The sequence below is a fragment of the Gallinula chloropus genome (genome assembly GCF_964237585.1).
Source record: "Gallinula chloropus genome assembly, chromosome: Z".
In the NCBI taxonomy this organism is placed as follows: domain Eukaryota; kingdom Metazoa; phylum Chordata; class Aves; order Gruiformes; family Rallidae; genus Gallinula; species Gallinula chloropus.
Window position 1 is genome coordinate 25,802,903 of NC_140089.1, and position 12,255 is coordinate 25,815,157.

Consider the following 12,255-nt stretch of genomic DNA (forward strand, 5'->3'; position numbering starts at 1 on the left):
CCTGTTCACAGTGAGAGAAGAGCAGTCACTTTCTAGAAAGCAAAAAGAAGGAATATTATTTTGTTTCAAAAAGACTGGCACAAGCTGTACAGCTGAATTTGTGCAGGGCACCACCAGGCTGATAAACTCAACAACAGAGCCATACGGCTTCCAGATCAGAGCCAGTTATTATCCAGGCAGATTAAACCTGGGTCCGTCTCAGTACATCTATACAGACAAATGCATGCAGCCTTTATGCATGTACCTGACAATAGCAGGATGTTTTGCCAAATAATTACATGAATTTTCTGAAAAGTCTTAAATTATTCACTTTAAAATTTAAAGCAGCTTTTCAAATTAATAAAAATAGAAACATTACTTAAGTAGCAACATTTTGTGCTGAGTAAACCTGGTAAGAAAAAGAGAGTCTAAAGAGACTAATTTTATTGGAAGGACATATTTTTGTAACATTCACCATAAAAAACCACCCCATATTATCTTACCAAGCTGGTTATCAAACATCTCTGGAAATATGGGTTAATAAATAATTCACCTTGTTGCTCTATTACTGTGGGGGAACAGCTTTTGTCACCAGCAAGCAACTGATTATTCCACTTACAGTTTTCACAAAATTACATCCCGAGTTACACTTCCAAATGTGTGTAACAATTTGCATACAGAATTGTACATGTCCTCATCATGAATGCAAAACAATTCTTGGTAAGAGCTAACAGCTTGCAGATACATACATGAATTATTCCTTGATAGGTGGTTTCTGGTTAAAGAAACTTAACTGTAGCTGCATTTTATTCTAAACTTAAAAGCATGGAAAAAAACTCAGCATGACAGATGTAAAGTAAAGAAGTTGCAAAATACATTTTTTAAAAGCTAAAATAGCAATAAATTATAAGCAAATTATAATAAAAATATTTTCTTTTGAAACAATTGTTTACTTCTGCCTACCTAGAAGCCTTCTTTTAAACAGCAGATGAGGGCACTTTTAGCTGTGTATCTTTTTCCAGTGTTCTTATCCCTATTTTTATATTTGAAAGGATAACTAAGTGTTCTAGGCTTATCACTTATCTACACAGTTTAAAGAAACAGCTACCAATAATTTAATAAAAACGCAGGAAAAAGTTTTCTATTCCATCTAATAATGAAATATAAACTATACCTGTGCTCGCTTCTCCATGTCCTGACAAGTACCTAGTTGTTCTTCCATTGCAGCTCTGATTTGCCTTGCCTCATATTCCAGCTGCCTTCTGGTCATATCTGTTTGCAAGGAGAACTGAAATGGAAGTACAGAGAAGGCGTTTTAGTAATACCGCTTATGTAAATTATGTATTTCTCTGAAAAAAAGCAGAACAATTACTTTTCTACACCAAGGTTCACCAGCAAACAAAACATAATAATAGAACCATTATTAAAATCAAGAACACAATGTTCTTGAACCAACAGGCTACCTGCAAGTACACTTTAACAGGGTCATTCATTACAAGCCCGGAACATCTGGCTACTAATGTATGTCAGCATGCCAACAAAATTGTCACAGGTGCCATGTGAACCAGTGTTCTCAAAAACATTCAGAGGTATTAAGCTACTGCACAGAGCTACAGCATTCATACTACAGCCATCTACCCTATTTTTAACTATCCTGTGAAAAAAATGCAAGTGTTCAATTCATGACCACCTCCACAGTTAAGGGAAGACACTCCACTGGTTAGATTTTTCAAAGCAGGAGCAAAGCACTTCACTGGTTTTGGGCAATTACTCAGTTTGCAAATAAATGAGTCTCCAAGAGCAGTCTTCCTAGAAAAAGGTCAATTCAGAGATTCAAAAAGAGACCATCACCTACAAATACGTAGAATTTTGCTAGAAAGAATGGAATCTGTCATGTTACTGTGGCTGGAATAAGTAGCAATGGACATAAATTACTACAAAAGAGATTTAGTGTAGATGTTAACACACTCTTATCATAAGATGACCCAAGTTAATTGATTACCTATGGAACTGGAGAAACAGTCTTAAAACCTACAACACACTAACACAGACACTGCTGACAGTGCCTTTGGGGACGTGCTGCACTTCCTCAAGATCCTCTTCAGACCTTCTCTGTGGTTCTGGTGTTCTGGTAAGCTCTGCTATGACTCAGTGTTGTATCTGCTGAAGCCCAGCTACTTTACCTCAGTCAGGGAAGTGTATCCGCTGTCTACTTCACTTCCATTGGACTGACTGACTCCTGATGACTCTGAACAGACAGGCAGGTCTTCCCAACACTCTATGTGTGAAGGAAGGCACTGCAAAAATATCTAAACTGTTGAGGTCTGGCAACAGGAAAACCTGCTTTACCTGGGATATCAGACATCATCATTATCCCAGATAATGGTGACTTGTCTATAAATAGTTTGGAGATGCCAAGGGAAAAGCTTGGAGCAACAATATCTGCACAGGCTCTAACACCAGTTCACTTGCTGTTACAAATTCAGGGTAAATTGTCTCTTAGGCTACTATGGCACTCAAAACTAGAAGAATCCACTAAACAGAAGAAATACAGAAAACACCTTAAGGGTATAGAGTGAAATAAGCGGCCTACTGACATGTAACTCATTTGTCATAAGGACTTTTCAGTGCTTCTCTCTGTGAATTTTATTCATACTGATATGAATTTTAATGTGTAAAATTGTATATGAGAAAGGCATTATTTAGGCTGTTAGCTTTACACAGTGAATAAGAATATTATAAATTAAAATGACAGTCGAGAATGCCACCAAATTTATAAAATATACACAGCATCTAAAGAGGGGTCATTAGCACCACATATGTGACCAAGCATACTTAGATACTTACATTTTCAGTAAGGGGGAGACTATCAATCCTTTTAGTCAGGTTCTGAAGCTGGGCATAATACCAGTCCTTTTCTTTTTCTTCCTTCTCAAGTTCCGCAAGCAAAAGAGATCTATTAAAAACATTGTCAAACATAAGCTGTTAAGGAACAAAACTACAACATACAACACAAGTACAAATTTTCCCTGGCTACTTTGATATAGCATGCCAGTCATGACTGAGAATGAAGATAATCAAACTTCCGTGTGACAGAACTTTCTGTAGAAGAAAGAATTCTTACTTTAGGGGATCTGTTCAACTTGGTTCCTGCTTTAAAAATATTTCAAACTAGTTCTGAGGACTTAACATTTATACTCCATACTCAGTGCAAGTGACCTGACCAGTGCTCAAATGGAAAATTAAATTTGAAAGGTCCTCTTGCTTCAACTGGAAGAGACTGAAAAACTACACACATCTAAGAGTGCTGAATATTTTAAAATATGAACAGAACGGCATAAAATTTGATTCAACAGCTATGGTAAAACAGAACAGTTTTAAGAATGTCAGGACTACACATAAAGTCATACACTCTGTAGCTTTTACATTAGATGGGTTTACAATCAAAGGGAAAAGAAGCAGCAAGCAATACCACTGCAGGTAACTGTAGCAGTATTACCAGAAAACAGAAACTCTTCAGCCACAAGGATGGGGCAGCAGGCATTCCCTAAGTTCTTTAGACAGACTGAAGGAAAAACTACTAGATGGTGCTTGGGGAAAGCCTGTCAGTAAAGTAATTTTTCCTGCCCATCCTCTAGCTCTCATACACTGGGTTCCTGATCTCTGCACATTCTGCATGACTCCCCTTTTTTCTACCTCGGGTACCCATGCACCAGTTGTGTCCAGTTGTAAAATCAATTTTGCAAAAGCATCATCAATGCAGTGCTTATAAACTTATTTTTACCATATGAGGATTTGCAAATGTGAAAGGACCGATTAGTTCTGCCTCTGGATGTCAAAGAGCTGGTAGCAGAAACTGGAGGGATTACTTTCAGCTAAGTGAACATGTGATTAAGTTCCCCCTGTAAAATGTAGGGTATTCAGTTTGTGAGATGCTGTGTCATTCAATCTATTTTGACATGCACAAGGGATGCTAGAAGCAAGAAAAGAACTTAGGAACCATCCTCCACAAAAAAACATAATGCACGACCTGAGGCTGATTTGTCTTACTCAATAGTGTCATTTTTGCTTCTGAGTAATGCTCTATTTGGGATCACTAACTTGGTACCACTGCTCCATTACAATTCAGATTTTAAATAATGTCTTTATGGTCTCTCAGCACAAAGCTTTAAGGGTTGGTACAACTACAGCAGGTTGCACCTCAATTTCCTTGAAAATAAGCAGCAAGTGTCTGTAGATGTGTCTGATAAGCTGCTCCCCGCACTTAATGTTACTATCAGATACAAGCTCCATCTCAGCCTTCTGGAACTTCCCAAGGTTAGGAAACCATTTAGAGCAGAAAAGCTGTTCCTGATTATGGAAGAAAATGATTCCATCCTTTTATACCCCGAAAGTGTTTGTAGCAGAACTTCCACAGTATGGAGAAAATTCAGTTCCATGTCATACACTGTCAAATTCAGTGAGCATGCAGTAATGCAAAAGAAATAAGCCTCTGGGACTTCTATGAGTTAACAAAAAGTTTCCAATTTGAACTGCTCTTCTGAGTTCTTACTTTGAAAGACATCTCTAATGTGGTATTTTTGAAGCTCCCCACAATAGATGAAGCTGAATGAATGCAGAAATGGGTTTCTTCTTTTGGAAATCTTTTTTTGGATAATGATGTCATTGTTATTCACAGTTAAAAGGGAGAAAGGAAACTAACTATATGCTACACTACTTCCATTATGTAAATTACAATAATAAATATTTTCACTTAATTGGTACATGATAAAATACAAATCTTGAAAATGGAAGACTGTTGATAGATGCTCTAAGACTTAGGTATATCATACAGTCAGCCAAGGGGATATAAGCATAGGAGGAGAAAGGGGTTATGAGACAGAGATAATGCTTAAAATCACCATTAGGAAAGTTTGGGTTTTTTTAAAAAAAAAAAAAAAAAGAGAGTGGCATAAACCAGAAGGAATACATAAGGCATACAAACACTTTCTTTAAGAATTCAATGCAAGATTGTCACCTTTAGTGGCAGATTACTGAATTTACAAATATAAGATAATTAAATTTACCAAATTGCAAAAGGCAATGCAACCAAAAAGTAATCTGCAGCGTACTCTGAAAAGTTTCGTTGCTGAAACAGTGTATTACCAAATACACCTGGAAATAGTCAGAGAAAAAGCAGGACATATTTAATGAGCAGTATACTTTAAACTGATAACCTAAAAAACATACAGACACACACACAATTTTTTTTAAATTTGAAATCAGAGGAGAGCTAAGCAAATGAGAAACAGGCAATTTCAACTTTATTTTGGTAAAGTGAATCAAATGATTAATTTTCTTCCCCTCAGAAGGTCACTTATTTGTTTACATTCTAGTGAATTAGTTTATGAATAAACACCTCATAAATTTGACAACTTCACATGCATTTAATACATGATTTAGTCCTCGCCCAAACACTGTTGCCCATGAGCAGCATATATTGTGCCAGTGTGTTAAGATACTGAGTGGAAATGTTCCCTTGCTGCACATTTCCAAAAAATTATTTTCTTCTGAATCATTTTAGTATTTTGAGGCTTGGCAATTGCCACCAGCTATTTGAAAGTCTGTTTAAGTGCCAACAAAAATTGTGTTAGCAAATAATGCGTGTTTATATATATGTTTAGAAACACAGAAACTTAATGAGTATGCCAAATGAACTCAGACACAAAACATAGGAAAACAAGTAGTTAATTTTCTTTTATAATTTGTAGTGATTTCAGCTGCATGGTCCTACACCACCCCCTCTCTCCAAGTTCTGATTCACTTGGCTACCCAGGGATCCCATCGATGCCCTACATGTTCCTATAGGTAAAACAGCATAAAGAATAGGGTGGTTTGGATTACCCATCATTTCACTAATAATGAAGGCAGATGTCATCTGGCTGTGCCTCCACAATCTTTACCCTATCAGCTGTGACAGTTAGACTGCCTAAGCTTGTCTGAAATGAAAATATTCTTATCTCCCCTCCCTTTTTTATTTTAGCATGACTTGGAACAAAGATCATTTCATGGCCTGTTTACTGCAGAGAAAAATGACCAAAGCACTATCACCTTAGAAACCACAAGATGGGGAAAGGATCACAGATCATAAATCAGATGTGCTAACCACCTTGAAGAAGTCTGGCTGCTATAAATTAATACTAATTTTTCCATATCTGGAAGTGTTAACTACAGAGATTCACAGAACAGTCAGGGTTTGAAGGGATCTCTGGAGATCCTTTAGGCCAACCCCCCTGCTGAAGCAGAATCACCTAAAACACACCACACAGGACTGTGTCCAGACGGGTCTTGAATGTCTCCAGAGAAGGAGACTCCACAGCCACTATGGGGAGCCTGTCTCAGTGCTCTGTTACCTTCAGAGTAAAAAAGTTTTTTCTAATATTCAGACAGAATTTCCTATGTTCCAGTTTGTCTCCATCACCCCTTGTCCTGTTGCTTGGCACCACTGAAAAGATTTTGGCCCCATCCTCTTGACATCCATCTTCTGGATATTTCTAAGCACTGGTAAGATCCCTTCTCAGTCTTCTCCAGGCTGAACAGACCCAGCTGTCTCAGCCTTTCCTCACAAGAGAGAAGTTCCAGTCCCTAAATCATCTTCGTAGCCCTCCACTGGAGTAGTTTCCTGTCTTTCTTGAACTGGGGAGCCTAAAACTAGACAAAGTAGTCCAGATGTGGCCTCACCAGGGCAGAGCAGAGGGGGACATCTTCCCTCAACCTGCTGGCCAGGTTCTTCTTAATGCACCCCAGGATACCATCAGCCTTCTTCACTGGACTGCTGGCTCATGGAGAGCTTGCTGTCCACTAGGACTCCCAAGTCCTTCTCTACAGCACTGCAGCTCAGCAGGGTCAAGCCCTAACCTGTACTTGGTGCCCAAGGTTATTCCTCCAGAGGTGCAGGACCCTATACCTGCCCTTGTTGAACTTCATTTGATTCCTCTCTGTCCAACTCTCTAGCCTGTCCAGATATCACTGAATGGCAGTACAGCCTTCTAGTGTGTCAGCCTGTGGAGTAATTGCTAGAGGTGATTTAAAAATTAAACTTATGTCCATGCTTTAAAACATTCAGCACTGAAGAAACTTCCAGGTGGAGTGTAGTGTTACGTTGAGAGTCCATTCCACAAAAGTTCCCTGGGCAATCTTACAGGTTGGCCACACCAGGGTAGCTTGATGTGCTGACCCTGAGAGAATAGTGCACAGAGGGTGAAGCAGGGTGGAGACACCATGACCAGGCTCCGTGATATATGGGAACCTGGCGTGTTACGGTACAAAGAAGGTGCATTGTTTCTGCCCTGAGTGAGAACTGAACCAGAACTGAGCTAGCAATTAACACTTCTCTGTAAAAATCACGTCCTTTGGGTGAACTTTCCTCATTCTATCATTGTAACACACGTCCACCTCAAAAAGCTACCCACCTCCAAGGCACAGCCACCCCACAACTGAGCACACGCTCTGAATTTCTGCTAGTTTATGCTTTTTAACGTAAAGTGAGGAAAATTTACACCAATCACAACAAAAGACATGTATGACTAGAGTCACTCCAGCTCCATCTGATACATAAAAATCGTATAAAAGCGGCCTAAGTATGGTATGATGTTAAGGAAGGGACACCTCGAGGGCTGCTCAGAAACCACTTTGCACCCACCAAACTTTGCACTGATTCCAAAGTGGATTTTTTTTCTTGTTAGCAGCTACTAGGCATAAAAATACTGCATTGCTATTTATTTGGTTTTGCAGCCCCCAGCCTAACATCCTACCCATTAAGCAGCTGCCAATGACCAAATCTTTAGGAAACTTTGTCTTACAGACAAGGCTCCAAAAACATCTGGAATTTCAGTCAGATTAATTTTAAGATACAAAGATGTCTTCACTGGAAATAGCTGTTTATCTCTTACCTTGCGTTCCCTGTGTGACTGGTAAAGTGCTACAAATCTGTATTACATCCTGGTATTATGTTCTTCCTATTAAATGGATACCACTGCCTTTCAAGAACAGTAATTTTTTTATTTTGTCAACAAAAAAATCAGATAGGAACAACATTTTGAAGATGAATCTTTCTGTTTAGCAGACATTTTTCCTGAGAGGGAAAAATCACTAGGTAAATGTCTGCTAATAGCAAATAACTGCCCACACAGCTACAGGAGTTATAACCATTTACAAAAAAAGAGAAAGAGATTGCACCATCACACTGTTACATTTTCACCACTTATCAACAGTGGTGAAGAGATATGGAGGTGCTGGGGATGCATATTTCAGGTGCTGGTATCTGCTGATCCAAATAAAATAGCCTTCAGACAACAAACAGGAACTGTGAAACACATATACAAAGAAGCAGCAGAAAACATATGATGCATTTTAAGTTGTGGGTTTTTTTCTGGTATTTTTTCTGTGCCTCTAAATACAATGTGTATTCCTCATTATATATATTCCTGTCAACATAAATATACCAGTGTCCAAAACATATGCATGATAGCTAAATACTTACATGTGTCAGTAAACTTTAATGTTAAAATTAGAAGTCAATCCATACTGGATGAATAAATAAGGAAATTTACCTCTCTTTTTCTAGCTCTTCTAAATAACCAGTGCTTTCTCTGCTTCCATTCATAAATCCCCTTCTTGGAAATGACCCCATGGGAACAGGGCTGCCCTCTCCTGAACGGCTTGACACAGACCCTTCCCGGCTCCCATATGAACGCACGGACACCTTTGGCCTTAACTTCACTCCAGGGAAGTTGGTACTTTCCAAGTTCAGTTCTGGATAATAAAGAACAAACACTTTCAGAGTTCAAGTTCAGCAGCACAAATTTAAAAGATCATGTCTATTATATTAATTTCTTATTTCCTGAACAAATGTGTATCTTCACGGAAACATTCTGCATTGGAATCCACAAGACACCACGTGAGTAAAGTCAATGTTAATGGTGCACTTGGAGAATCCTAGACATCTGAGCAGATGGCCAAATTGCAATCCTGACAATCAGAACCTTATCCCCACACAACCCTGTCTCTTTCCCAGAGGACATAAGAAATAGGCAGTTTTGCATAAATGTCACATAAATTGTTCTTGTGGCCTACTTGCTAATAGCTTGTTTCTCAGAGATCCTGCAGATGCTCCTCTGTCACATAAATGATGACAGCTCTTTTCACCACAGTGCCCTTAAATGTATACATCCCCTATGACCTTTCTGGTTCACTGGTAGGGATAATGCATGTATACAGGAAGTCAGTGGTCCGGGCTTGCTCTGCACATCCCTGATAATGGCATACTGCATATTCCATCAGATGCTCTAGGGAGGGGGGCATCAATTTGCATCACGACAGATACAATTCCAGTAATATGACATGGAGAGGGCAGAGCATGCAAACAAGTTTAGAAAACTGGTGGAGCTAATCCATCTTTAATTTAAATACATGTAAATTTTTCTGAAGAACTGAATGAAATGCAAGTTGTATCAAAAGCAAATGATCTGATTCCCCAGGGTAACAGTGGCAAAAGCACAACAGCAGTGTAGGAACGTGTATTTTTATGAACGTTCTTAAAATGCTTAGCAAAAATTACAGGCACTGAAACTACACCTGAGCATTAAGGTCTGCACTGGAAATATACAGCTGAGTTAGAAAATTTTATCCCAACGAAAAAACAACTGAGAAACAAATGAACCTACTTAAATTGTAATTCTAGATTTACCTTTAAGTCGTTCCAGTAAGTCAATTTGTCCAGAAGATGCCATTGCCTCATCTTCAATGCTTCCTTGTAGCTGTTTCAGCACCTCCTGTAAGAAATTAACTTAATTAAGAAATCCTTATAATAATAATCCACAAAGTAAACACATCTTATCCTGCCCTCAAGTGCAAATTTATGCAACAGCTACTGAGACACTGATGTAAACTGTATTTCATGCACGTAGTGATCAAGTGTCATAATTCTAATTGCTATTAAATATATTCTACAGTATTTCCCCAAGCACTGTCATGATGTAAAGTATACCTTGAATAACTCATCCTTTCTGGTATTTCAGTCTATTTAAAAGTACTTCTCATGTTGAATACTAGTTGTCTTGAATTTCTCCATCTGCACACCTATGGTTAGTTTTGTAAAAATAAAATCTGGATTCACTGTGAAAAATTACCAAACTATCTTGAATGCCACATTTTTTAAAACCTCAAATATATCACAACAGAAGTATTCCCCAGGATTTATTTTCTGGTACCACCAGGAAAAAAAGATTCTTTCATGGTGTCATATTGTTCGGCCTATTAATACCACTACTGCTACACCTACAAAAAAAAAAAGGGAAAAAATAAAGATATTTAGGGCTCCTCCACACCACTGAAGCTTCAATGCCAAGAATATTGGCGTGTGGTACTGAAGCTATGTATTTAAGAAGGAACACACTTCTAATGCACAGTAAGATTTGTAGTAAACAATGACTACAACGCTAAAAGGGTCCCCGGGTCGCTTACGCTCAGTGGCCTAAATTCAGGTAGAAAATTAAATGCAAGTTAGAGAATGTCTTTTCTCTATCACAATGGCAGATGCACCAATAGGAAAAATAAATTGAAAAGACTGGCCACAAGGCAAAACATTCTTACTGGAATTTAAAGTATCGTTTTTCATGCTGTGGCATATAAAATATTTTTAGAAGCAACAACAGTCAGGAAATGAAGAAAATTCTGAATAATGGAAGTTACTTCATACTTTTCATACATAGACTCTACACCCAGAACTGTACTTCTGTTCAGACCGGAAAACTAATCATTTTAGACTATTTAAAAAAATCTCTACATCACTGTTTTACTCTTTTAAGAGCCTAGTATATCTTAATGTCAACATTAATGGTTCTTTCAACCTACTTGTACAGAGGATACCTTTTAAATTAATTTTGTTCTTTTCAAAGGAAACAAAACAGCATATACAAGAAGACAAGATATTCTTTAAACACTCTACCAAGCTTTTCCTTGTGTTCAAAAAATTCAAAGTGTCTTTCCTTGGATCAAAAAAAAACCCAACCAAACAAAAAAAACCCCCAACCAAACGGACTTTGAGTAAAAAACCACACAGGATTCCAATGAAACAATCTCCCAGTACTAGACTCAGAGCAAAGAGGAGTAGCACAGACACTGCACTCACCTGCTGTGTAATTAGATGCTGGTACTCTAAGAAGAGGAATTCTGGTGTACAGACATACTAACTGTGTTTACACTGTTCTGTGGAAATAATTCGGCAGGTGGGGTTGAGGTCAAATTTCCCAATTTACGTGTTGACTGGCTGATGGGAGTTAAGCATGTGTCTGCATTTGCATTTCAGACTGGATCAGTCTGATGGCATTCCCACTGCCCCAGCCACTGCAATTTGGTTCACATTGTAGGGCGATCTTGGAGTACGAACCAAATTCCTTTCTGATTAAACTGGGTAGTGACATTCAAGACTGCTAATGGACATTCACTACAAGGCATCAGGATGGACCTAGTCCAAACAAACAAAAAAATCCCCTGCAACATATGTAGCACACACATTGGGTCTTCAACATAATTACTCTACAGATCTGCTCTTACTACACTACCTGTTATGCAGTGGCATAGCCCTTAGGATCAACTCTGGGGTGATAAAATCACTACTTTTGGAAAGACATCTCCACTGTGCTAGTGCTTAAGTACATTCAAGGGCATCCTCATTAGCCATATGACCCAGGCATCTCTATACAGAACACCTGCCTTGTCAGCAAAGTCAGAGAAACAAGTAATCTGGCGTTTCTCAACGAGAGATTCCTACATTACCTGACATCAGGGCATGTAACATTTGCAGACAGCAGTCTTAGCTTAAAAGCCTAAAAGGGCAATGTGATATGTGGAGTGGTGTTGGGAGTTTTACAGGTTTCTGAAAGACCTTCCAACTCAGGTAAATTCAGAAATAATGAACCCCTTTTCTCTAAGAACAGGATCTTGGTCCTGGAAAATAAGACAACCCAAACTTCCAACTCCTCCTCCAGTTGCCTTCTCAAAAGCCTCTTCCCTCACCACCCTGAGTGGCAGTTCTGCAGTTTCAGTAATCTTATGTTCAGGATGCTCTCCTACATAATGAGTCCTGCGTCAAGATCCAATTCCTTTTCCTGTGCTACCAAATCACATGACGAGACGTCCAGGCAGCTCTTCCTGGTTATTGGTAGCAGTTAAACATTAGCATGCTGGATCACCTTTCTCAATTTTCTCTGCTACAATTCATTAATTTAGGTTGTA

At 38.6% G+C, this 12,255-nt stretch overlaps 1 protein-coding gene across 7 annotated transcripts in view; it reads right to left on the minus strand.

Moving 5' to 3' along the window:
- APC (APC regulator of WNT signaling pathway) overlaps nucleotides 1–12,255 on the minus strand; it is a gene marked incomplete at its 5' end in the record, with an annotated part of 60,173 nt that overhangs the window by 32,033 nt on the left and 15,885 nt on the right. For all 7 annotated transcript variants that reach the window (XM_084278111.1, XM_084278108.1, XM_084278107.1 and 4 more), the window contains 4 exons: nucleotides 1,154–1,267; nucleotides 2,827–2,935; nucleotides 8,571–8,772; nucleotides 9,707–9,791. In XM_084278111.1, the coding sequence (XP_084134237.1) occupies nucleotides 1,154–1,267; nucleotides 2,827–2,935; nucleotides 8,571–8,772; nucleotides 9,707–9,791 (510 nt within the window). The remainder of the gene's footprint in view (nucleotides 1–1,153; nucleotides 1,268–2,826; nucleotides 2,936–8,570; nucleotides 8,773–9,706; nucleotides 9,792–12,255) is intronic.